The following is a 27,672-nucleotide window of genomic DNA, read 5'->3' as shown; positions in this document are numbered from 1 at the left end:
TTGTTTAGCCACTCTTCTGTTGATGGAGATTTCGGCTGTTTCCATCTCTTTGCAATTGTAAATAACGCTGCTATAAACATTGGTGTGCAAATGTCCGTTTGTGTCTTTGCCCTTAAGTCCTTTGAGTAGATTCCCAGCAATGGTATTCCTGGGTCGTATGGCAATTCTATATTCAGCTTTTTGAGGAACCGCCAAACTGCCTTCCACAGTGGTTGCACCATTTGACATTCCCACCAACAGTGGATAAGTGTGCCTCTTTCTCCACATCCTCTCCAGCACTTGTCATTTTCTGTTTTGTTGATAATGGCCATTCTGGTGGGTGTGAGATGATATCTCATTGTGGTTTTGATTTGCATTTCTCTAATGGCCAGGGACATTGAGCATCTCTTCATGTGCCTTTTGGCCATTTGTATTTCCTCTTCTGATAGGTGTCTGTTCAAGTCTTTTTCCCATTTTGTAATTGGGTTGGCTGTCTTTTTGTTGTTGAGATGAATAATCTCTTTATAAATTCTGGATACTAGACCTTTATCTGATATATCATTTCCAAATATTGTCTCCCATTGTGTAGGCTGTCTTTCTACTTTCTTGATGAAGTTCTTTGATGCACAAAAGTGTTTAATTTTGAGGAGCTCCCATTTATTTATTTCCTTCTTCAGTGTTCTTGCTTTAGGTTTAAGGTCCATAAAACCGCCTCCAGTTGTAAGATCCATAAGATATCTCCCAACATTTTCCTCTAACTGTTTTATGGTCTTAGACCTAATGTTTAGATCTTTGATCCATTTTGAGTTAACTTTTGTATAGGGTGTGAGAGATGGGTCTTCTTTCATTCTTTTGCATATGGATATCCAGTTCTCTAGGCACCATTTATTGAAGAGACTGTTCTGTCCCAGGTGAGTTGGCTTGACTGCCTTATCAAAGATCAAATGTCCATAGATGAGAGGGTCTATATCTGAGCACTCTATTCGATTCCATTGGTTGATATATCTATCTTTATGCCAATACCATGCTGTTTTGACCACTGTGGCTTCATAATATGCCTTAAAGTCAGGCAGCGTGAGACCTCTAGCTTCGTTTTTTTTCGTCAAGATGTTTTTAGCAATTCGGGGCACCCTGCCCTTCCAGATAAATTTGCTTATTGGTTTTTCTATTTCTGAAAAATAAGTTGTTGGGATTTTGATTGGTATTGCATTGAATCTGTAAATCAATTTAGGTAGGATTGACATGTTAACTATATTTAGTCTTCCAATCCATGAACACGGTATGCCCTTCCATCTATTTAGGTCTTCTGTGATTTCTTTTAACAGTTTTTTGTAGTTTTCTTTATATAGGTTTTTTGTCTCTTTAGTTAAATTTATTCCTAGGTATTTTATTCTTTTAGTTGCAATTGTAAATGGGATTCGTTTCTTGATTTCCCCCTCAGCTTGTTCATTACTAGTGTATAGAAATGCTACAGATTTTTGAATGTTGATCTTGTAACCTGCTGCTTTGCTGTACTCATTTATTAGCTCTAGTAGTTTTGTTGTGGATTTTTCCGGGTTTTCGACGTATAGTATCATATCGTCTGCAAACAGTGATAGTTTTACTTCTTCCTTTCCAATTTTGATGCCTTGTATTTCTTTTTCTTGTCTAATTGCTCTGGCTAGAACCTCCAACACAATGTTGAATAATAGTGGTGATAGTGGACATCCTTGTCTTGTTCCTGATCTTAGGGGGAAAGTTTTCAATTTTTCCCCATTGAGGATGATATTAGCTGTGGGTTTTTCATATATTCCCTCTATCATTTTAAGGAAGTTCCCTTGTATTCCTATCTTTTGAAGTGTTTTCAACAGGAAAGGATGTTGAATCTTGTCAAATGCCTTCTCTGCATCAATTGAGATGATCATGTGATTTTTCTGCTTTGATTTGTTGATATGGTGTATTACATTAATTGATTTTCTTATGTTGAACCATCCTTGCATACCTGGGATGAATCCTACTTAGTCATGATGTATAATTCTTTTAATGTGTTGTTGGATACGATTTGCTAGAATTTTATTGAGGATTTTTGCATCTATATTCATTACAGAGATTGGTCTGTAGTTTTCTTTTTTTGTAATATCTTTGCCTGGTTTTGGTATGAGGGTGATGTTGGCTTCATAGAATGAATTAGGTAGTTTTCCCTCCACTTCGATTTTTTTGAACAGTTTGAGGAGAATTGGTACTAATTCTTTCTGGAATGTTTGATAGAATTCACATGTGAAGCCGTCTGGTCCTGGACTTTTCTTTTTAGGAAGCTTTTGAATGACTAATTCAATTTCTTTACTTGTGATTGGTTTGTTGAGGTCATCTATGTCTTCTTGAGTCAAAGTTGGTTGTTCATGTCTTTCCAGGAACCCGTCCATTTCCTCTAAATTGTTGTATTTATTAGCGTAAAGTTGTTCATAGTATCCTGTTATTACCTCCTTTATTTCTGTGAGGTCAGTAGTTATGTCTCCTCTTCCATTTCTGATCTTATTTATTTGCATCCTCTCTCTTCTTCTTTTTGTCAATCTTGATAAGGGCCCATCAATCTTATTGATTTTCTCATAGAACCAACTTCTGGTCTTACTGATTTTCTCTATTGTTTTCATGTTTTCAATTTCATTTATTTCTGCTCTGATCTTTGTTATTTCTTTCCTTTTGCTTGCTTTGGGATTAGTTGCTGTTCTTTCTCCAGTTCTTCCAAGTGAATAGTCAATTCCTGCATTTTTGCCTTTTCTTCTTTTCTGATATAGGCATTTAGGGCAATAAATTCCCTCTTAGCACTGCCTTTGCTGCATCCCATAAGTTTTGGTATGTTGTGTTTTCATTTTCATTTGCCTCGAGGTATTTACTAATTTCTCTTGCAATTTCTTCTTTGACCCACTCATTGTTTAAGAGTGTGTTGTTGAGCCTCCACGTATTTGTGAATTTTCTGGCACTCCGCCTATTATTGATTTCCAACTTCATTCCTTTATGATCCGAGAAAGTGTTGTGTATGATTTCAATCTTTTTAAATTTGTTAAGACTTGCTTTGTGACCCAGCATATGGTCTATCTTTGAGAATGATCCATGAGCACTTGAGAAAAAGGTGTATCCTGCTGTTGTGGGATTTAATGTCCTATAAATGTCTGTTAAGTCTAGCTCCTTGATAGTAATATTCAGATTCTCTATTTCTTTATTGATCCTCTGTCTAGATGTTCTGTCCATTGATGAGAGTGGGGAATTGAAGTCTCCAACTATTATGGTATTTGCGTCTATTTCCGTTTTCAGTGTTTGCAGTATATTCCTCACGTATTTTGGGGCATTCTGGTTCGGTGCCTAAATATTTATGATTGTTATGTCTTCTTGTTTAATTGTTCCTTTTATTAGTATATAGTGTCCTTCTTTGTCTCTTTTAACTGTTTTACATTTGAAGTCTAATTTGTTGGATATTAGTATAGACACTCCTGCTCTTTTCTGGTTGTTATTTGCATGAAATATCTTTTCCCAACCTTTCACTTTCAACCTATGTTTATCTTTGGGTTTAAGATGTGTTTCCTGTAGACAGCATATAGAAGGATCCTGTTTTTTAATCCATTCTGCCATTCTATGTCTTTTGATTGGGGAATTCAGTCCATTAACATTTAGTGTTATTACTGTTTGGATAATATTTTCCTCTACCATTTTGCCTTTTGTATTATATATATCATATCTGACTTTCCTTCTTTCTACACTCTTCTCCATACCTCTCTCTTCTGTCTTTTCGTATCCGACTCTAGTGCTCCCTTTAGTATTTCTTGCAGAGCTGGTCTCTTGGTCACAAATTCTCTCAGTGACTTTTTGTCTGAGAATGTTTTAATTTCTCCCTCATTTTTGAAGGACAATTTTGCTGGATATAGGAGTCTTGGTTGGCAGTTTTTCTCTTTTAGTAATTTAAATATATCATCCCACTGTCTTCTCGCCTCCATGGTTTCTGCTGAGAAATCTACACATAGTCTTATTGGGTTTCCCTTGTATGTGATGGATTGTTTTTCTCTTGCTGCTTTCAAGATCTTCTCTTTCTCTTTGACCTCTGACATTCTAACTAGTAAGTGTCTTGGAGAACGCCTATTTGGGTCTATTCTCTTTGGGGTGCGCTGCACTTCTTGGATCTGTAATTTTAGGTCTTTCATAAGAGTTGGGAAATTTTCAGTGAAAATTTCTTCCATTAGTTTTTCTCCTCCTTTTCCCTTCTCTTCTCCTTCTGGGACACCCACAACACGTATATTTGTGCACTTCATATTGTCCTTGAGTTCCCTGATACCCTGTTCAAATTTTTCCATTCTTTTCCTGATAGTTTCTGTTTGTTTTTGGAATTCAGATGTTCCATCCTCCAAATCACTAATTCTATCTTCTGTCTCTTTGAATCTATCATTGTAGGTATCCATTGTTTTTTCTATCTTTTCTACTTTGTCCTTCACTTCCATAAGTTCTGTGATTTGTTTTTTCAGTTTTTCTATTTCTTCTTTTTGATCAGCCCATGTCTTCTTCATGTCCTCCCTCAATTTATCGATTTCGTTTTTGAAGAGGTTTTCCATTTCTGTTCGTATATTCAGCATTAGTTGTCTCAGCTCCTGTATCTCATTTGAACTATTGGTTTGTTCCTTTGACTGGGCCATATTTTCCATTTTCTGAGCATGATCTGTTATCTTCTGTTGGTGTCTGCGCATTTAGACAGATTTTCCTGGGTATTGGATCCAAAAGTTTGGAAGATTTTTCTGTGAAATCTCTGGGTTCTTTTTTTCTTATCCTGCCCAGTAGGTGGCGCTCGTGGCACACGTTTGTCTGCGGGTCTCACCAGTAAAAGGTGCTGTGGGACCTTTAACTTTGGAAAACTCTCGCCGTCCGGGAGGTTCGCTAGCCGAAGCGGCTTGAGCCAGCCTGGGGTCCAAACGTGGGGAGGGCTGCTGGCCGCCGCAGCCCGGGAAAGCGCCCGTCCGAATTTCCTAGTCGGCCCGGGGCGACAAGCGTGGCGGGAGGGCGCCAGCGGCAGCGGCCCACCCCGGAGAGTGCACGTTCCTGGGGAGTCACGGGTTCGGAAGGGGCCTCCCCCACCCGTCACCGTTCTCCACGGCCTGGGGATTTCCGATCCAATTCTCTCAGTTGGTCCGGGGGGCCACTCGTGGTGTGGGCGCCAGCCGCCACGGTTTCAGGGGACCACCTCTCCAATTCTCCCAGCTGGCCCGGGAAGGGGGAAGGGAGTGACTCCGGCCGCTTGCCGCCCCGCCCGGTGAAGCCCGCGCCCCTCGGCGATCTCACCCGAGCGGCTTCTCTCAGCCAGCCAGCCGTTCCAGGATGGGGTATGCTGTCTTTTTTATCTCTGTTGTGGCTTTGGGAGCTGTTCTGTATCATTTCTACTCCCCTAGTAGCTGTCCTGGAGAAGAAACTAAGATCCGCGCGTCTTACTAAGCCGCCATCTTCTCTGGAAGTCCCAATCTCTGCCCTCTTGATAACCTATGCTCTCAAATTTAATTCTGAGTTTGTTATAATAGTCTATATTAGTGAGACCATACAATATTTGGTATTTTGTTCCTGGCTTAATTTGCCCAATATAATGTCCTCAAGGTTCATTCATGTCATTGCATGCCTCACAACGTAATTCCTTCCTGCACCCACACAATATTCCAGCATATATATATACACTACAATTCGCCCTTCCGCTCGTCATTCAATGTACCCTTAGGTCACCTCCATTTATTGGCAATCATGAATAATTCCACCAGAAACACCAATATGCAAATGTCTATTTGTGTTCCTGCTTTCAGTACTTCTGAGTATATACCTAGTAAAAGGATTGCAGGATCATATAGCAACCCTTTACTTAGACTCCTGTGAAACCAGCACACTGCTAGAGGGGCTGCACCATTCTAATTTCCTACTAACAGTGAATAGCTGTATCTCTCTCTCTCTCTCCACATCTTCTTCGCCACGTGTATCTTTCTGGTTAGGTTCTATCAATGACCTTTTTTTGGGGGGTGCAGAGGCCGGGAATTGAAACCGGGTCTCCTGCATGGTAGGTGAGAATTCTACCACTGAACCAACAGTGCACCCACTGTTATATTTTAAACAGTTTTATTCACCCAGTCCATCCCACTTATTGACATTTAGCTTTGGTATATTGCTATTGTTACAATGAATGAAGAAATATTACTATAGATACTAGTTTGCTTTAATTGTATTTTTCCATATAACATCCCATTTTTAAATTTATTAATTATAAAAATTAACAAACCAAATAAAACATCAACATAAATAATCAGTAATTCACAATATCATCACTTAGTTGCATATTCATCATTTCTTAGAACATTTGCATTAATTCAGAAAAAGAAATAAAAAGACAATAGAAAAAGAAATAAATCGAACACAGGAAAGAAAAAAAAAAGAAAAAAGAAAAAATTATACCTACCATACCCCATACCCCTCGCTTTCATTGATCACTAGCATTTCAAACTAAATCTATTTTAGCATTTGTTCCCCTATTATTTATTTTTATTCCATATGTTCTACTTGTTTGTTGACAAGGTAGATAAAAGGAGCATCAGACACAAGGTTTTCACAATCACACAGTCACATTATGACAGCTATATCATTATTTAATCATCCTCAAGAAACATGACTACTGGAACACAGTTCTACATTTTCAGGCAGTTCCCTCCAGCCTCTCCATTACATCTTGAATAACAAGATGGTATCTACTTAATGCATAAGAATAACCTCCAGGATAACCTTTCGACCTGTAATCTCTCAGCCATTGATACTTTGTCTCATTTCATTCTTCCCCCTTTTGGTCGAGAAGGTTTTCTCAATCCCTTGATGCTAAATCTCAGCTCATTCTAGGGTTTCTCTCAATCCCTTGATGCTGAGTCTCAGCTCATTCTAAGATTTCTGTCCCACGTTGCCAGGAAGGTCCACACCCCTGGTAGTCATGTCCCACGTAGACAGGGGGAGGGTGGTGAGATTACTTGTTGTGTTGGCTGCAGAGAGAGGCCACATCTGAGCAACAAAAGAGCCTCTCTGGGGGTGACTCTTAGGCCTAAATTTTAAGTAGACTTGACCTATCCTTTGTGGGGTTAAGTTTCATATAAACAAACCCCAAGACTGGGGATTTGGTTGTCTACATTGCTTGTGAGAATATCAAGAATTCAACTTGGGGAAGTTGAATTTCTCCCCGTTCTTACCACTCCCCGAAGGGGGCTTTGCAGATACTTTTCCACTCACTGATCGAATCGCTCTGGGATTCATCGGGGCATCACTCTGGACAAACCAGCAAACTCTCATGTCCTACCTGAGATTCCAAGTACTTATGGCGTTCAATCAAATAATCTACATAAGTTACATTAGGAAATGCACTAGTCAAAATATAAATTTTGTAACAAATAAACATTTTTTGCTTTAGTCTCACACAGAAGGTGACATTTTAAAATATTAATTACCATCTATTTTCAGCACCCTGCAATAATGACATTCCTTTGTTCTTCCTCAAAGCAAAAGCATTTTAAAAATTATACCTTGTACATTTCACTATTATTATACACTCTAGGCATTCCTAGATTATACCATCTCAATCTTTAACATTTATCTTTCTGATTTCATTTAATAACATCCCATTTTTAATACTTTGCAATGATGACATAAATTTGTTCTCATTCATGTAAAAACTTTCTTATATTTATACAATTAATCACCATCATTGTCTGCTCTAGGTTTCACTAAGTTATACAGTCCCAGTCTTTATCTTTTAGCTTTCCTTCTGGTGCCATACATGCCCCCAACCTTCCTCTTTCAACCATGCTTATACTCAGCTTCGTTCATCATACTTATAGTATTGTGCTTCCATCACACAGTATTGTGCTATCCATTTCTGAACCTTTAGAATCAACCTTGTTAAACAGTCTATACTTCTTAAGCATCAAATGCGCAATCTGTATCCTCTATTGCCTGATAAACTGTGTTCTCAACTTTAACTATACTTTGCTCATTATAGTCAGTTCATGTTAGTAAAACCATACAGTATTTGTTCTTTTGTTTCTGGCTTGTTTTGCTTTCCTCAAGGTTCATCCAAGTTGTGGCATGTATCATGACTTTATTACATCTTACAGCTGCATAATAGTCCATCATATATATATATCAGTTTGTTTATCCACTTGTCAGTTAATGCATATATTTGGGCTACTTTTATCTATTGGCAATCATGAATAATACTGCTATATAAACATCGGTGTGCAAATGTCCATTTGTGTCCCTGCTTTTAGTTCTCCTGTGTATATACCTAGTAATGGGATTGTTGGATCATACAGCAATTCTATGTTTAGCTTCCTGAGGAAACACAAAATTGCCTTCAAGAGTAACAGGCCATTACTATAACAATGTAGATATTTGTAGTAACTTTCTACTTGATAGTTTGAGAACATTCAGTTTTGACAGCTGATCAAATGGTATTTAAGTTAGTGTTTAATACGTAGAATTTTTTATATATATATATTTTTATTTTTTTTACATGGGCAGGCACCGGGAATCGAACCCGGGTCCTCTGGCATGGCTGGCAAGCTTTCTTGCCTGCTGAGCCACCATGGCCCGCCCTAATACGTAGAATTTAAGAACTTAGCTATCTAAATTTGTAGACTTTTTCCTTGTTGCCTTAAGTTTAAATTGGTTTATGAAACTTACTGTGCAAACACAGGTTTTACAATGATTATATGGATAGTTTATTTAAATATGCCTATGGTTAAAGCTAACTAAGACTCCAGTTTTGGTGGTTCTAAGTGCATTGCTTGATTTCTTAGAAAAAAAAAAAAAAGACTTGCTGCACCATTCCATATTCCCACCAACAGTGATTAAGTGTACCTATTTCTCCACACCCTCTCCAGCACTTGTAGTTTTGTTTTGTTTTTGATAATGCCATTCTAGTAGGCATGAGATAGTATCTCATTGTGGTTCTGATTTTCATTTCCCTAATAGCTAGTGAAATTGAGCATCTTTTTATATGCTTTTGTGTCATTTGTAGTTCGTCTTTGGAAAACTGTCCATCCATGCCTCTTGGCCATTTTTCAAGTGGGTTGTCTTTTTGTTGTTAAGTTGTAGGATCTCTTTATATATTCTGGGTGTTAAACCCTTATCTGATATGTGGTTTCCAAATATCATCTCCCATTGAGTAGGTTGCCTTTTTACTTTATTGACAAAGTCCTTTGACATGCAAAAGTATTCAATTTTGAGGAGATCCCACGTATCTATTTCTTCTTTCGTTGCTTGTGTTTTGGGTATAAGAGTGTTGCCATTTTAACGGTAAGTCTTCCAGATCTATCCACCATGTACTTTGGTTTTATGAGGCAAAACATTCTTCAGTGGGGGGAGAAGGGGGCTACTCTGTAAGGAAGGAAGGAATGACCTTCAGTATGAGACCTCCTCAAGTGGAATGGGTCTTCTCCCTCATCAGTGTTTTTCTGATCCCTTGGCTCTACGCTGCTGTTGGAAATCTCATTTTAATTGAGCTAAAAAGAGGGGAAAAGCTGGATGATGCCTGGCACGGTAAGAAGTACTACCCCTCAGATAGCCCCTGACAGAAATTTCCAACTGCAGAGAACTTTACAGACCTCCATGTTTATAAATGCTACAGCTTAAAAAATAAAAAAGCAATGATAAAGTAACAATGCTCCAGGGAAGATGGATTTTTTTTTTTAAAGTTTTTTAAAGTCCTAGAGAAGGCTAGTTCCCACTCTGGAGAACGAGAATTCCTGAATTGGGCATAGATATGGTTGTCACTCTTCAGCATTTTTCCAAAATACTCTTATTATTCTTAGATTACCAGATATTTCAGGCAACATGCCCTAAAGATGAAGGATTACTGAATGTTCAAATTTGACAAGTCTAAAAGTAGAGCGTTCAACATGTGGTTGTCATCAGGAGAGGCTAAGAAGAAGGTAGAAAAATTAGGGATGATAGGGGAAACTGATGCACAGCTACTTCCCTTGTGTCTTTGGAATATTCATTAGGGCTTAAATATTTTTCTATGTGAATAAGGGGACTGTGATATGATCTCTGCCATCAAGAAGCTTCTGTATGCTACAAGGAGTGCCAGTAAGAGATATGTAATCATAGTGCTATGGAAATACATTAATACATACCTCCTGGGTGCTCCAGGAGGTCTTCAAAAAGGAAGAGATAAATCAAAAGATGGAAACAGGATCTGTAAACCACATTTATTGAGCAATTACTGGGTATATACACAAGAGGTAGAATGTGGGCAAGTAAGAACTTGAAGAAATTAAATATGTACATTCATTCTAACTATGGAAGAAGTACAAATTTGTCTAACTTATACATTATTATAATGAAATTATGATGTTTGTTGAAAGGATAAGCAAAACATTAATGCAATAAGTTGTTAAAAATTGTGCTTAACATAGAACAATGGGTGGATAAAATGCCTATATAATATCCATTCTTATTATACACATAGATTTCATAAATAGTACAAATACTTTGACCCACAGCTGAGAAATCCATGGTTGACAACTAAGATACAGTTCCTCTAAGAAACCTAATAACCATTTGCATTAGTCCATTTAACCATTAAAGTCCACCTTATTTTCGGTTTAGCTTTCTGCCAAGTTCTCTTCAGAACAATTTATATCTCTTTTGTCTGATCATCTTCTTCAAGTTTTCTGATTTCATTTTTTAAACAATTTATAGTTTCACGACTTGCTTTCAATCTCTCTTTAAGCTCTGCAATTTCAAAGCTTGTTTTTTTCTTGGCAGCTTCTAATTTCTCTCTAGTTTTCACTTCAAGTTCTGCAACTACAGAAAACAAATACTTTATGAATTATTTCATTCTTTTCTCCCATGTCTAAAGTATGTCATAGAGTAAAAAACAATGCTTTTCCTTTGGTAAACATGTCCATGATGAAATGTGTACAACTTAAGATATGTAACATTAAACACAGAATGTCTTGAACTGCCCAAGAGAGGGTTTAAGATATTTTCTACAACTAAGAGCAAAATTCTAGTCACTAATATTTTAACCCATAATTAAGATTTTAAGATATCATATCCTCATTTTTCTCCACATAGTTCTTAATTTGAAAATAAGAGGGCATTACAGATCCAGAAGACATCCAGGTAGCTAACTTCTAAAATTTAGATGTAGGTGAAACTTACATAACAACGGTATTCATACCCCTTTTGAAAAGGAGCCTGGGTTTAGATTCCAGCTTTCCACTTATAAACTGTGAGATCCTGATTACTAAATCTCTTGCTACTCATTTCTTCATCTGTACAATGGAGATTATAAAAGCAAATACTTCATAATATATTTGAGAAGATTTTAAATGAATTAATGTATATAAAGTACTCAGGATATTAATGGATATAAAATACTCAAAATATGGCACATAGAAAGCCATATTAACTATTACAATGATGAGAAAATAACATTAAATGGTATTTAAAACATTCCAGCAATGTTTTACATTACCAAAAAAATGTCATTACTGAAAAATGGAATACATTTATTTAAATATTCCATTAGGACAGTGTAGCATAGTGATTTACAAAGAAAAGCACCTACTTGCATCCTACATTTCCATCTTGTGGACATTTTCGGTAACTGCTACTGATGACTTAAAGAGCAGTTGTAACTTTCGTTAATATGGGATGGTCACTAATTTTATGCAAAATAGTTTGGTGAAAAAAAGAACATTCAAATTTGAAAGACCTGAGATCAAATACACCTTTGGCTCCTTATTAGCTGAATGCTGAGGATTAAACAATGCATTTCCCAAAGGATTTATGAAGATTAAGTAGAGTAATATAAGTAAAGCATATAGCACATGAAAAACATGTACTATAGGTTAATGAGTATTTTCACTGCTTACTGCTGGTGACCTTCCTTTTGTGATATGCTTAGTAACGGGTAAGTCTAAAATTGTTATATTAACAAAATAATCCATATTTTCTGTGGGAAAATGGCCGAAGGTCAGAATGTTTCCATAACGCAGATAAAGGTGCGGACCTCGGAACACCAGGTCCTGCCAGGCGGAACACTGTCCTGGCGAGAACATGACTGTTTGCAGAAGGAAACATTTGAACCTTGTACAGCATGCCTAAGACTAATGTGGATGTGGCAGTTTGGGCGAAAAACTTACTAACAACCTTTCTGTTTTGGAGCTTCTCAATAAATACAATGAGGAACTCAGGGTCGAGGCTCTTGTCCTTTGAGACATGAGACCCCTGCTCTCATCTTAAAAGACTCTTCTGTGTGAGTCTTTATTTTTCAGATTCGTGATGCCTTCCTTGGCCCCTCAGCAAGTGGCGCCTAACATGGGGCTCGAAGAAGATTTGCTGGAGAAAAAATTAAAATGATCACATCATGAATCCCTGAGTGGATTTAGAGGTCTTGAGTCCAGGAAACAGAAACTAAAGGTATGAACACTCTCGGGTAAAACAAGCAGTGTAGTGGTAGGGAATAGTGATAGCACTACTAAATATTACCCCTATGTCTGTCTTCTGAAACAACTACTTCAAGCAGGAGCTAGGGCCAGTGAGCCCTGCATTATGGAACTTTTGCAAGTTACAGGAAAAACGCTGTTCCTGGTTTCCAACATTGGGCAGTTTAAAATTAGGAGATTAGGAACAAGTGGGTAAAGAGTTAAGAAAGCGACCTGTGTAAGGGGTCCCGTGCCTCGTCATTATCTGGCCGACCTGGACTATTATTAAATCTGTTCTGGAACCTTTGCAGACTGAGGAGGAGGAGGAAGAAGAGGAAAAGGTATTTGATAAAGTTCCTCCTATTAAATCTTCTGAGGATTCTAATGTTAAAATTAATTTGCCCTAGGCCCCTATGTAAATTAATTTTAGGGAGGCCTACTTGCCTCCACCTGCTCCCCAACCCCCTCCATTGATGCCCAGAGATACCCGATGACCCCAAATTTGTGGCTCCCCTTTGATTTTATATTCCATATTTTTAAATTGGAGAAGCTGTTTAATATTGAGAAACTCCTTGCTTGCAAGTTTTATCCTTACAGTTTTTCTTTACTTTTAAGTTGAAAAATCTGTTAACTTTCCATTATATAAATTGGACATCAGTGAAAACTAGCCTAAGATTGAAACTTTAAATTTCAATAACATCTTGTAATTAGATTTGTTTTATAAAAGAAATACATTCAAAAAACTTTAAAAAGTGAAAATTCTTGTTAAAAATTTATAATGATGTTTCAATTATGCACTAACTAAAGTTAACTAAAGCATCATAATATTTGACATTATTCTAACACATTTGATTTTGATGGTAATTGTATGTAGTAAAATGTTTGCTTGAAGTAATGACTTAAGTATGAAGGATATAAAGGATATGTTTTTATTAATAGGAAAAAGAGAGTAGTTTTATCTTAAGATAAATTAAATGGCTGTTATAGTATGAGAAAAATGTAAGACAAAGCCTAAACAGATATAGTAAGTTGCTGAAGGTTTGTGGAAATGGAAATTATGGTCAAAATCAAGAGAGATTTAATGGGTCTATCTATAAATTGAAAAAAAAAAAACTTTAAAATCAAATAATAGAGTGATGCAAGACTAAAGTTTAGCTTTCTCTCTGTTAAAGTGACAAAAGTTTTCTTGGACTGTTGGCCTGTTCTAGTGAAAAGTCATAAACCTTTTTCTAAGTAATGAGTGTAAAAAAGCAGAGAGTCTGTGTTTTATCAAATAACTTATGTTAACTTTTATCATGTCCTTGGCTGTGTAAGAAAAATAAATCATCACACTGTTTGAAAAAAATTTACTGATTCATAAACAGTGGCTAATGGATTAACTATTTGAATGTCTATCTGGAAACAGAATAAATAAGAAATACATGGAAGGAAATTACGGGGAAAAAAAGCATTATGGAAAAGGAAATATGGAAAATTGTTCAATGTGCTAAAGTATCTGTTTTTCACGTAGATGCCTACCTAATGCTGAATTCACCTGAACGTGGGTATCATGCTATTGCAAATGTCTTGGCAAAGACTGCTGTGAATGCTACTACTGAAAAAAGACTCTGCTCTTGCACATTGGGTGCATCAGCAACCTGGACATTTAGGCGCACACTCTATGTACAAGTGGGTACAAGCCAAAGGGATTAATTTACCTTTTTCTATTTTAATTTAGATTAAAACTCAGTGTGAAATTTGTAAAAAAGATGCTTTACAAATAATACGGTAAAGGGGGATTAGCAAAAGAAACAAACACTCCCTGCTCAAATAGGGCAAATTAATCATACCTACTCTGATGTGCTTGTGCCTGTGTATACCAATGTGCCACCCAGAGAAATATTTGTAAAACCTTAAATATTATTACAAATCCCCTTTACAAATTCAAAGTGACAATGGTTTCCATTTTAAGAGCAATTAATGATTATTCCTTATAGAAAGGAAACTGGGAAAAGCTAAATCAAGCTCCTAACGTAACAATTCATGCAGGAAGATTTGGCACCACTGATATCAAAATTAGCTCTAAAGTCTGAATAAAGAAACACAGTCAAGACAGGCCAAGAGCCACTGAAATAATAGCAGAGGAAAATAATAATACAATGGTAATGACTGATGCTAAAAAGAATGAATTAAAAATATTGCCTATTAATCAACTTTTTCTTCACAATTAAGTATGTTACAGTGTTCACAATCTTAAACTGGATGATTGCTGGAGAAATGACTTCTAGTCTGACATCATGGGCTCATACCTATGCCTGAATGCACAATATCTCTCACTGCTGAATCTGTGCTGATTTCCCAACTAATACAGCTGAAGGTCTTCTGTGACAAATAACATCAACCACTAAACAGAACTGGACTGGGCTAAATCTGAAAACTGCTCAAGGAGGAACTTATGCTGTTATGCATGTAAAATATATAAATATATCCTGGATAATTAAGATTCTATTAAAAATGCTTTACAAAAATAAATGAGGCAGTAGAAGTCATACACTCTTTCCCCAGACCCTTTACATTTATAGTGGAACACCCTTACTGGTGCTTGGCATTCAATATTAACAACATTGACTGGTATAATAGCATCTCTGATTCTACTCTGTTGTTTGTTGTCATGTAGTTGTACTCTTTGTCAAACCTTTAATGGGATTCTAGCAATCTAGGATGCCATGGCAAAAGAATGGAAGAAAAGTATAAGAATAATACCGTACTTGGTGTTTGGTGTACTTGGCTGGGTAAAGCTTTATGTGTTTGTTTTTGCCCCAGACAAGGGTAGCCAATATAAAAATACTGTACCGGCTGGGTAATGTGTTTGTCTGTCTCCTAACATATTATACTGGGTGACCCAAACCATGCAAATCTGGGTAATATTTACCCTTTTATAAAAGTTATCCTGGCTGGAAAATGTTTCTTTTCTTGCCCCAAACCAGGTTGCTTAATCTATTAATCTAAAGTAATACTGGTGTAAGTGGATTTGTTCTTAATGTATACTCGTGTACTGGCTAAATGATTTTAAAATCATGTAAATACGTAAATTCCTTTAAGCCTTCATAAAAATATTTTAATGCTTTGTCCTGTATTTATATAAAAATATATGTATAAACTAAATTCATCCCCCCAAATAACCATGGCTTACATCGTGAACAGATCAGATTCTAAAGGCTGAATGTAAGGGAAAGACACATTTGTGGTGTCTGTTCTGTTCCCCTGATGTTGCCGTTGCATGCAACTGATGTTGCTATTGTGTGATCTTGGTAAGAAACAGTTAAAATGTGCACTCCAGCTGGGAGGACTGGCTATCCTCCTGGAAGGAGGTGTACTTTGATAAAGAGATCTAGGTCCCAGGAAGCTCCTCTTGGTCCCTAGCCAGTTCTCAGAGGACCCAACTGGGCCTGGTCATGTAAGCTAACTGGAATTTGGCCACTATTGTGTGAATATCATAAAAAATGCATGCTAGCAGTTAAGAGTGAAAAAGAAAAAAACAAAAAAACAGAACGGAGAAACTTAAGGACAGAAAGAGGAATCTTATAAGAGAAGCAGAGAACCTCATCAGAATCTTATGCTCTGCTATGGATTTTACCTAAGGAGACTCTGAATGCTGTCTCCAAGATTGCTGTGGATTTTTACTAATGAAACTTGAAATACTGCTTCTGAAACTCTCCAGCACTTCTCTTTAGGTGTTGGTGCCATCTTATCTGGTGATATAACTATTTTTAAAAGCTCTTTTATTTACTATTTTTAAATTATTTAAATTACTTTGCTAATAAAACCTGTTTTTATATCACTGAAGTCTGTGTTGTCCGCGATTCCAAACCTATAAATTAAGTGGCCACAAATATTACGTTGCCTTTTGTGTGACAAAATTGATGCTATGAGCAGAATTCGCATTTCAGCATGACTTCATAGTAGGGAAGGTCAATAAAACAAACTTTAAAAAATTTGTGTAAAAAATATGGATTGTGGTCTTCTGAATATTGTAATGCTTTATTAGGACCATTCCTGATAAATTTAAAGTTGTCAGTTTTTTGTCCTTTTTGTATGCAAAACGTTGTTTCAGATTTAAATGTTTTATAAAACATTTGGGAATTTATAAATCAATAACTCTTCATGCTTATAATAGCAGCAGCGTTATAAAATCTGTAAAATGCCATTTGCTTGGCCATTGGAACAATTTAAGTTTAAACATCTCCCAATTACAAGCTGCCATGTCAAACATTCAATATGCTTGATTACAACTGCTTCCTACTTCCCAAACCATGATAGGGGTCGCAGATGGATTACAATCTTTGAACCCTATGACCTGGATAAAAGGTTGGGGAGGGGGTCTCTTAAGGGGAGTATTAATTATTTGTCTTTGTCTTCTCTGTTTAAAGTTAGTTTTCAGATGCACGCAACAAGCCTCCCGGGGTATAATGCAACAAGAAATTGCCTGATCTGCCTTCATAGTTCTACAAAAGCAAAAAGGGGGATATGTGGGAAAATGGCCGAAGGCCAGAATGTTTTCATAACACAGATAAAGGTGCAGACCTCGGAACGCCAGGTCCTATAAGGCCGAAACACTGTCCTGGGGAGCACATGATTGTTTGCAGAAGGAAACATTTGAACTTTGTACAGCATGCCTGAAATTAATGTTGATGTGGCAGTTTAGGTGAAGAACAACTTACTAACAATCTTGAAAGATACTTTCTATTTTGAAGCTTTGCAATAAATATGATGAGGAAATCAGGGTCAAGGCTTGCTCTCACCTTAAAAGACTCTTCTGTGTAAGTGTCTTTCTTTTTCAGATTCATGATACCTTCCTCAGCCCCTCGTGCGGAACTGGTCTCAGCATTTCAATATTTTTCATTGTTTTTATTTTAAAACTTTATCTTTAAAAACAGGTAGTACATACATATGATATAAAACCAAAAGGTAGAAGAGTGAACACAGTGAAAACATGTCTCATCCCACCTGTCCCTCTACCAATAAATTCTTCCTTCCAGAGATTATTGCTGTTACGTTTCTTTGACATCCTTCCATAAAGTCTGTCATATACAAGATAAACCAAAGTGTGAGTTGTCTTTTATTTCTCCTGACACAAATGGTATCATACTATACATATTTTTCTACATCTTACTGTCTCAATTAACTTTCTGTCTGGAAGTTCATTCTATATGATGGAGCTGCTTCATTTAATGGCTACAGAGGACCTCATTGAACGGATATACCTAATTTATTTAGCCTGTACCCTATGATGTATATTCAATATTTCCAGTTTTTCTATTACAAACAATGCCACATTGTGTATGATGTATTTCAATTATTAGTAGAATAATTGGTATACTTAAAAGAATGATTTCTTGTAAGTGGAATTGTTAGGTCAAAGGATACATGTATTTTTAATTTTGAAAGCTGTCAAGGGGCTCTTAGAAGGTCTACCAATTTATAACCCCACCAGCACTGTATGTTTGCTTCTATATGCCATTTATTAACTATCATTATTATTAATCCTTATAAAACAATTACTGGTATTAAAAGCTAGATTATTAGTGCCTAAGTTCACTGGTACAAATAACTTTACAAACGCATAGTATCCCCCACAATGGGAAATCTTTATTTTGAAAATTACTCTAAGTCTTTAGAGTCCAAGTTCTGAAAACTACCTGGGATCAAATCCTGGCTCTGCTAATAACTGTCTATGTGATGCTGGGCAAGTTTCTTAAGCTTCCTGTGCTTCAACTTCCTTATCTCAAATAGGATTACCTATTAGAATTGTTGAAGATGAAATGAGTTTATACTGGTACATAACTTTGATATAATAAGTACTCACTAAATGTACCTGATATTTTATTATTAGAAAATATTGAGTCTAATAACCTCAAACTGGTAAAAGTGCACATATCTTTTTTACGCTTTTTATTAATATTCCTAAATTGTTTTCCTAAAAGACTGAACTAATTTACACAAACAATACATGAGAATGCAAAGTTTACAACATCCTCCTCAACACTGGGTTTAACTACTAAAGATTATCTCTAAATATTTCTCCTACTCTTATAGGAGAAATATGGTCACTTATTACTGTTTTTACATTTTAAAAATTACTAGAAAGGCCAAATCTTTTCCCATTTTATTTACTATTTATTTCTTCTTTCATCTATCTGTCCATGTCTTTTACCCATTTATCTACTGAAGTTTTTTTAAACCTTATTTTACTTAATTTAGGAGTTGTTTTAAAAGATATTAATCCATTTCCATATGTTCTGCAAATTTTTCTTCTTTGTCTAAATGCATAAATTAAATATTTTTCTGAAGTCAAATCTGTCTTTTAATGTGATTTTTAAATTCACCTTAAATTTAGAAAGTCCTTTCTAACTAGGGTAGACATTTGTTTCTTTTTCAAAAAAATAGGTAGATATTAAAAAAAATCATTTAATTAAACTGAAATTTGCTTTGGTAAATGTTAAGAACCAATAATCTAAATTAAGTTTTTCTCCCCAGAGCTTACCAATGGTGCCAACACCATTTATTGAATTATCTTTCTCTTCTCTAGTAATTTCACACTATATATAAGAAGATGAACTGAAGATATGAAAAGTCTAATTTACTGAGAGATCTGTCCTCTATAGTACCTGTCCTCAATATCTCTTATCTCATTCTCTCTTCATCCACATCTGCTGTTGTTCTGACCTTATTCTCCTCAAACTGTTCCTGTTAAGGTCCTGAAAGATTTCCATCTTGCTACATCCAATTTCTTGGCCCTCAGCTAACTTGACCTATCGGCAATATCTGACACAGCTGATGATGTGCTTGTTCTTGATACACTTTCTTCACTTGGCGCTTTTTTTTTTCTTCCATACTCACTATTCTTTACCATTTCCTTTGCTGGTCATCTCCTCCACCTCTAAAGCTGGAGTCCCCAGCTGTCTTTGGACCTTTTTTCTATCTTCATTAAAGACCATTGTGTCTCACGCAAAAAATTCCACCTATAAAGCATTAACTTTCAATTTATATCTTCAGCACAGACCTTTCCTTGAATACCAGATTTTGGGGTGCAATTCCCTTTACAACACCTCTGCTTATATGTCTATAGAACATTCCATATCTAACATGTCCAAAATCGTACTTGATCTTTCCCAAAAGATCTGCTCCTCCAAGGCTTTTCCAACTGTAAAAAATATGCTTTTAGTTCCTAAAGCCCATTGCTTTAAGAGTCATTGTCTGCTCACTCTTCCTCTCACATTCTATTATTCAAATTATCAGTAAATCTTACTTGTACCTATCTTTAAAACAGATCTGGAACCTGATTCCTTCTTTCTATCTCCATCTCTACCCCTCTGGTCCAAGCTAGCACTCCATCATATTGACTTTACAGCAACAACCATTGTAACTATTCTCTCTGCTTCTACTCTTTCTGCTTTGCAGTCTCTTCTTAACACAGCAGTCAGGGTAATCTTTTAACATTTTTGACCTCATCTTCAACTCCTCGTCCCTTTATTCACTCTGCTCCAGTCACACTGGCCTCCCTGCAGTTCTCAGATATGCCAGGCATGGTCTTACCTCAGGGGTTTTGCCCTTGCTGCTCCTTCTGCCTGGAACATTCTTCCATCAGACAGTCATATGGCTGACTCCTTTATTCCCTTTGGTCTTTGCTCAAATGGTTCAATTCAGGAAGCATTCCCTAAGCATATTTAAGACCCCAGTCATCTCCTTCCACCAAAGGCAACCCCTTCCTTATTTTATTTTTTTCCATAGCACCCAATCATTACTTTATACTTTATTCATAATCTATTTATTGATTATTTTCTTCCAACAACTAGAAGGTAAGCTCCAGCGAAAGCAGGGCTTTTTGTTTGTTTTGGACACCACTCTACTCCCAGCACCTATAACAATGCCTGGTATTTAACTAGCACTAAATATATACAATAAATGAATGAAGGATTATAACAATGATTGAATATGAGATAAACTAGTTCACAGTGCACAAAAAACATACAGGGATACTGACTGTACTTCACAGATACTACTTTTTGTTTTGTTATTTGTTTTATTTTAAAAGTTGATTGCTTGTGGCAATCCTGTGTTGAACAAGTCTATTGATGCCATTTTTCCAACAGCGTGTGCTCACTTTGTGTCTCTGTCATTTTGATAATTTTCATATTTCAAACTTTTTCATTATTATTATATCTGCTAGGTTATCTGTGATCAGTGATCCTTGATGTTCCTATTATAACTGTTTTGAGGGCACTGTGAATCGCATCCATATAAGACAGTGAGCTTAATAAATACTGTGTATTCTCACTGCTCCACCGACCAACCGTTACTCTATCACCCTCTCCTCAGGCCTCCCTATTTCCTGAGACACAACAATAATGAAATGAGGCCAACTAATAACTTTACAATAGTCTCTAAGTGTTCAAGGCAAGGAAGAGTCCCATGTCTCTCATTTTAAATCAAAAGCAAGAAATAATTAAGTTTAGTGAAGAAGACATGTCTAAAGCCAACGTGGGCAGACAGCTAGGCCTCTTGCACCAAATGTTTAGCCAAGTTCTGAATGCAAAGGAAAAGTTCTTGAAGAAAATTAAAAGGGCTACTTCAGTGAACACACAAATAAGAAAGCAAAATAGCCTTATTGTTGATATGGAGAAAATTTTAGTGGCCAGGATAGAAGATCTAACCAGCCACAACATTCCCATAAGCCAAAGCCTAATTTAGAGCAACACCCTAACACCCTTCAGTTCTGTGACAAAGAGGAAGCTGAAGAAAAAAAGTAAGATGCCAGGAAAGGTTGGTTCATAAGGTTTAAGGAAAATGCCCTCTCCATAACATCAGAATGCAAGGTGAAGCTGCAAATACTGATGTAGAAGCTGCAGCAATTTATACAGAAGATCTAGCTAAAATAATTGATGAAGATGACTACACCAAACAACAGATTTTTCAACATAGACAAAACAGCCTATATTGGAAGATGACATTTGGACTTTTATAGCTAGAGAGAAGCTAATGCTTGGCTTCAAAGCTTCTACAGACAGGTCGACTCTCTTGTTAGGGGCTAGTGCAGCTGGTGACCTTAAGGTGAAGCCAGTGTTCATTTCCAACTCCAAAAATCCTAGGGCCCTTAAGAATTGTGCTAAATCTACTTTGCCTATGCTTTATCAGTGGAACAACACAACCTGGATGACAGCACATTTGTTTACAACATGATTTACTGAATATTTTAAACCATTGTTGAGACCCGATGCTATGAAAAAAAGATTCCTTTCAAGATATTACTGCACACTGACAATGTAATTTAAATTAAGGTATATATATTGTTTTTTTTAGTTATAATGCTAATGTACACTTCATAGATACAGTATAGAGTAAACATAACTTTTATGTGTAATAGGAAAACCCAAAATTCATGTGAATTGTGTAGATATTCACTTTATTGTGGTGGTCTGGAACAGAACCAGCAATATTGCTCAGAACCAGCAATATCTCATATCATAATAATGTATCTGTTATTATGTCCTTTGAAGCTCTACACACAGACTTTGTTAGGAAAAATTAGGAAACAGAAAATAATTAAGTGACAGGTTAAGCAAGACTAAGGAAAATGTATGCTTATATGTAATTAGGAACAAAATTAGACAAATAAGTGTTTCAGGAAATGTAAGAGATTGTCTTTTACCTTTTTGAAAATAGGCCTACTTTAAATTATCCTTCTTGCATGGTTCTACAGTTAATAAATATTTTGTCTACATCATTAAAAAAATGTAACAACCAGTCATCATGCAATCCTTTCATCATTAAACAATATTTTATTTTTCAAGATTAATTATGAAAACATGGCACTTACATTCTGTTTCATGCTTGTAGGCTCCTAATGTTAGCTGACGAGATGTTGTTAATAACTGTTGCATCATTGCTGTTGGATCTTGAAATATCTAATGGAACAGAATAATAACTCAATAACTCCTTCAACTTAAAACGCTTTTAAAACTTTCACTTTAAAATCCTCTTACCATTTCATCATAGAACTCTGAAACCACTGTCTTTTTCCCCAGCATTGCATTAGTGTCTGATTGAAACAGCTTTAATAAATGATACAGGGTTACCTGTGAAATGAAAAGGATATAATATCTGTACAATAGTTTTCATTATCGTCATGATATACCATTATTTCTGTAATGGAATTAGAGATGGGCTGGTAAACCTATCACATTCTCAGGATCATGTGTCAACTGAAATTCACTGTGACAAATCCCCAAAATTCTGGTTACTATTAGGTACCACTATCCATCCACATCTACTTAACAGGAATGTTGTGAAGAGAAGGTACACAGAGAGTAAGAATTTATTCAAGTTTCTTTAGAGAGTGACTCTGTAAAAACAACACAAAATACAGCTACGGAAATTAAGCTGGAAAATCACTAAGATGAATTCCTTTACTTACACAAGTGATAATAAATTAATTTTAACAGTTTTGTGAAGATTCAATGTAACAAATCTGTGGAAAAAAAGATTCAATACTTTTAAAAGGAATGGCCAAAACTAAAATGCTCAATAAGGGCAAGATAATCTCTTTGGTGGTCTCTAAGATTATTACTTAAGTAATATATAATAACAAAAAGTCAGTCAGCACCAATTCACTTTGGCGAAAGTAACAGATCTTCAAAATACTTAAAAACGGGTAGAGTCACTGATGCAAAATGTTAAAAATGGGGTCAGGTGTATAGGAATTGTATTTTCTGCATGATCTTTCTGTAAACCCACAACTTCTCTAATAAGAAATAAACAGGTGTAGTAAGACATCAAAGGAAGACCTCTGCAGCATAATGAATGATTACATTAGGAAAACAAATGAACAAAAGCTAATTAGCAATATATTTGTGTTCAGGTGGAAGTTGCTGAAACCAACCGGAGGTCATAAAGAATTTCCAAAAGAGTTAGCTAAAACTATTATAAGGTAAGGCTATTCTTCAAAACATTCATAAAATAGGAAGAAAAGGGACCCTGAAAAAGAAAAAAACAAAAATCCTTGCAACTGAATGAGATATGAACAATTTGAAAAAGCATTATTGATTACCGCAGCTCAATTTATAGGACTGTGCGATTTTCCTGGGTAAGGCTCAGCCAGAGGAAAGATTCTACTTAAAGGACATCCTCAGGTTTAGATGGCATTTCCATAAAAGGGAGAAGGAAAATGCACAGAATTTCACTGAAATAACAGTAGAGACACAATCTGAAAATGAGAGCATATGCCATATTTAAAGCAGATTGTCTGACAAATTTTGGCATAGACAGAAAACAGATGAGATGACACTGCTGGATAAAACATGTAATGGAGGAAAAACCACAACCTGAAAACTCAAACAAAACTGCAACAGCAGTGGAAGCCAGTGCTTCCAGTGGAGCCCCAGAGAGGCTTGAAGCTCAGAGCTGGCTTGGTATCAAAATCAAGAACGCTGAACGACAGCTAGGCCTGTTGACTGCCCCTTCTCTCTCTCCGGTCATAAACAAGACAGCATAGAAGGTTTACTTTGGAACCAAGAACTTCGTTCCAAACAATTAATTCTTCCAAACAATTAATCAAGCATGAAGGCAAAATAAAGCTTCAGATAGGCAATAACTCAATGTTTATTTCTTAGGCATCCTCTTTGAAAAAAAATTTCTCCCCCCAAGAAAGAAGAAGCAAAAAGAACATCTGTCACTGTTAGGAATTGATAGATACTATCTCAATTTGAGAAATCAAAACCTAGAGGTCAAATATGAGATGTATGGGGATAATTTCCAGACAAAATGAAAACAGTAACTGGTAAAATGTAGTTTTCCTAGGAAGCGACTGGGAATGGGGAAAGGCAGACTTTCAATTTTTACTTAAACATCTTTTTTTTTTATAAAACCATGTGTATGCCTGACTTTTATAATTAAAATTAAAAATATATATATTTAAGAACCTTCTTTCTTCAAAATGTATTATTAAAACTTGCAGAGACATTCACACAGATTTGGGCAGTGAAAATTTTCAAGACAGATATCCCTAAATTTGAGTGGTTCTTAGACCAATGAAAATGCCTACACTTGCCACAGAGATTATTCCTAGGAATAAAAATCCCTCTTTAGTATTTTCATTTTCAAAACAAGCACTCCATTCACAATGGCTTGACTTACAACTTAAGAGGTTACTGTATAACAGAAGTAAATCACACGTTGCCTGTATCTTTCTTTTTATACATATTTAAATAAACCTTCATATTAATTACCTTCAGTAAGAGCTAAGTATAAGTCTCATACTAAAAGAGCACTTTCTAGGGAATAGAATTCAGTTCTATGCAGACACATATAGGAACTTACTCAATAGATTAATCACTGCCAAACTGCAATAGACTATTACTTTACCTCTCCAAGAATGGATTTTAAGAACTTTCTCATAATGGTTTCATAAGATATAATGATTTCCTTCAGAGATATTTTGCAGTGGGGGTTGGAGGGGAATGACAGATGGGGAGAGAGAGACATAAAGCAGCACATTCTCAAAATAAAAATGAATCCAAAGAAATCTTACTGGTAGAAAGAGCTTCTGCTCTAATAACAGCATCAGCTTCTTTCTCCTTCCCTCTCAACATCTGCTAAATTTTGTGCTCTATTCTCCCTAATAGACTACTCTCATCAGAGACAGTGTCTCATCTTTGTATCCTTTATAATCCCTTGATTATATTTAATATTTAATAATTTCTGGCCAAAGAGAATATAATGTCTGTGAGAGTATTCCAAGAGGGCAACAAGAATGGTAGGAGATCTGGAAACCATATCACATGAAAAATATTTAAATGAACTATGGATATTTATTCTGGAGAAAAGAAAACTAATGTGTGAACAGTTATCAGTAAAAAGTTCAAGGAAGCACAACATAAAGTACAATTTTCTTAGAATTATCCCAAACCTGAACAGAATGCTTCACTTAATTAAAGAACTAAGTATCTTCCATGCTGGAAATATTCAAGCTCAAACTAGAGGTTCACTTCATGAACTGCATAAAGGAATTCCTATATAGAATGAGAGTATGGATCCTAAATCCACTGTGATCCTAAATCTAACTGCATAAAATCATTTGGGGTGTGACCTCACTCTAGAGCTACTGAAACAGACTCTACAAGGGACAGTAAGAATCTGTATTTTTTTAAAAACTGCCTCAGGCATTTCTGATACAGCCAGTTAGGAATTCTTTCTTTGACATACAGATCCAGGTGCTATTCAACTCAAATCCTTTAAAAATACATATATAAAGTTTAAGAACTCTAGTAAGACTAATAATTAAAGTATGAACATTTGGTGCAGCAATGAGCTGAGTCAAACAGGATGGAAAACTGATGAGGATGAATGTTAAAACTCTGAAACCTAGCCACACAAACATGGACTGAGAGAGCCATAATTGAGTTGTGAACCTATATACTAAAAAAAAAAACAAACCTTCAAGGTTTTAGTCAAAGAAAAAAAAAGTGTAGAAAGAGGAAGATCTGAATGCAAGTACCTAGGTTCAAAAAGTAGCTCTGACAAAATTAACTGAGTGTACTTGAGAGTGTGACTTGACCTCTGAGCCTTGGTATCCTCAGCTATAAAATGAGTATGTCCCCAACCTCACAAAATTGCTGAGAGAATCAAAGAGAAAGAATTGAGGAATTTTTAACATTCTCAAGTAATGATCTGATAAGGAAAGATCAAAAGGTAAAAAGAATGTGGCTGTACAAAAGGACTCATAAATTGGATGTGGCGTAAAACTGCTAGTACTGATGGCTGCCTGAAAAAGCAAAAATGACTGCTCTAAAGTTTTTTACTATTAACTGGATACTCCCACTGCAGAAAGCATATGGACTCAACTTACTCACTAATTACAACGAATGAGGACTAATGAATTAAAAAAAAAATTTCCCCCTTGAAGTAAGCAGGTGATTTCCATAGTTTTTCTCTAATAATGTTAACATCATATCCCATCTTTCTATGGTTGGTGAAGAAAAGGAGAGTTTGAAAGTCATTTCACTTAAAAATGGAAAACCTTAACTCATGTCAAGATATACCATGTAATTAGCGTACATAAAGTACATCTAAATGAAAATGCCAATCTTTTAACTAGCTATTCATTAAATAGTCAAATATTTACACAATTACTTAAAAATCTATCTTATATTTGCAAAGATCGATGTTACTCACAGGTCTTTCATTAGGATCAATGAAAAATATTTTGATGATTATTTCGAATTCACCCCATCCTGTTTCAGTGATTTCATATGGAGGCTTAGTAACAACTGAAGAGGAAAAAATAAAACCATCGTAAATTATTCCTAACTTTTAAAATTTGTATATTATGAATAAAAAAATGGTACTATACCTCTTAAAGGATTTCCATAGCTTTCATGTAATTTAAACTGGATTTTCTTCACATAAGTTGACATATCCTAAAATATAATGAGAGGAATTAATTAGTTCCGTTTATATATAAAAATTAGGAGAAAACTATACTGTGCATATGTACAAAATACCATAAGACACATTTCCCCTAGAATTTTATGGAACCCAATTTCCTAAATATCATACACTATACCTGATGTTTTAGTTAGCTAAAATTGCCAAAATGCAGATACTATAAAATGGGTTGGCTTTTACAACGGTGTCATGGTCAGGTTCATGTATCAACTTGGCCAGGCGGTGGTGCCTGTTTGTCTCGTTGGGCAAGTGCTGGCCTGTCTGTTGTGATGAGGACTTTTCATAGAATTGTCATGATCGCGTTCATCCACAGCTGATTGCATTTGTAATCAGCCAAGGGGAGTGTCTTTTCTGCAATGAGTGATGCTTGATCTAATCACTGGAAAGCTTTTAAGGAAGAAGATATTCAGAAGAGATAAGTCTCTCTTCCTGCTTCAGCCGGTAAGTCTCTCCTGTGGTGTTCATTCAGACTCTCCATCAGAGTCATCAGCTTCCCAGCCTGTCCTAGGGATTTTGGACTACATTCCCATGGTTACATGAGACACTTTTATAAATTTTGTAACTACGGTTATTTCCTGCTGACTGTTTCTCTAGAGAACTCTAGCTAATACAAATGGTATTTATTATTTACAGTTATAAAGCTGTGAAAGTGTCCAAATCAAGCACTATCAAGGCAATGCTTTCTCACAGAAAACCAGCTGTTGGAGATCCTGGTTTCCTGTCACATGGCAAGACACACAGTGGCATC

At 35.9% G+C, this 27,672-nt stretch overlaps 1 protein-coding gene and 1 long non-coding RNA gene across 8 annotated transcripts in view; one reads left to right on the top strand and one right to left on the bottom strand.

The window, feature by feature from the left end:
- Positions 1-10,203: 10,203 nt before the first annotated feature.
- YEATS4 (YEATS domain containing 4) overlaps positions 10,204-27,672 on the bottom strand; it is a 58,816-nt gene continuing 41,347 nt past the window's right edge. For all 6 annotated transcript variants that reach the window (XM_077111386.1, XM_077111385.1, XM_077111384.1 and 3 more), the window contains 5 exons: positions 26,830-26,896; positions 26,652-26,746; positions 22,466-22,558; positions 22,300-22,387; positions 10,204-10,815 (listed from right to left, as the gene is read on the bottom strand). In XM_077111386.1, the coding sequence (XP_076967501.1) occupies positions 10,646-10,815; positions 22,300-22,387; positions 22,466-22,558; positions 26,652-26,746; positions 26,830-26,896 (513 nt within the window). In that variant the 3' untranslated portion in view covers positions 10,204-10,645. The remainder of the gene's footprint in view (positions 10,816-22,299; positions 22,388-22,465; positions 22,559-26,651; positions 26,747-26,829; positions 26,897-27,672) is intronic.
- Positions 12,060-17,603, top strand: LOC143642690 (uncharacterized). 2 transcript variants are annotated; one of them, XR_013155794.1, is made up of 3 exons: positions 12,060-12,438; positions 13,954-14,111; positions 14,655-17,603. It is a non-coding gene; the product is annotated as an uncharacterized LOC143642690 (long non-coding RNA). The 2 variants fall into 2 exon arrangements; XR_013155793.1 differs by having other exon boundaries at positions 12,060-12,784.

The sequence above is a fragment of the Tamandua tetradactyla genome, chromosome 7, assembly GCF_023851605.1.
Source record: "Tamandua tetradactyla isolate mTamTet1 chromosome 7, mTamTet1.pri, whole genome shotgun sequence".
Lineage (NCBI taxonomy): Eukaryota > Metazoa > Chordata > Mammalia > Pilosa > Myrmecophagidae > Tamandua > Tamandua tetradactyla.
This window is presented reverse-complemented; position numbering and strand designations above follow the sequence as displayed.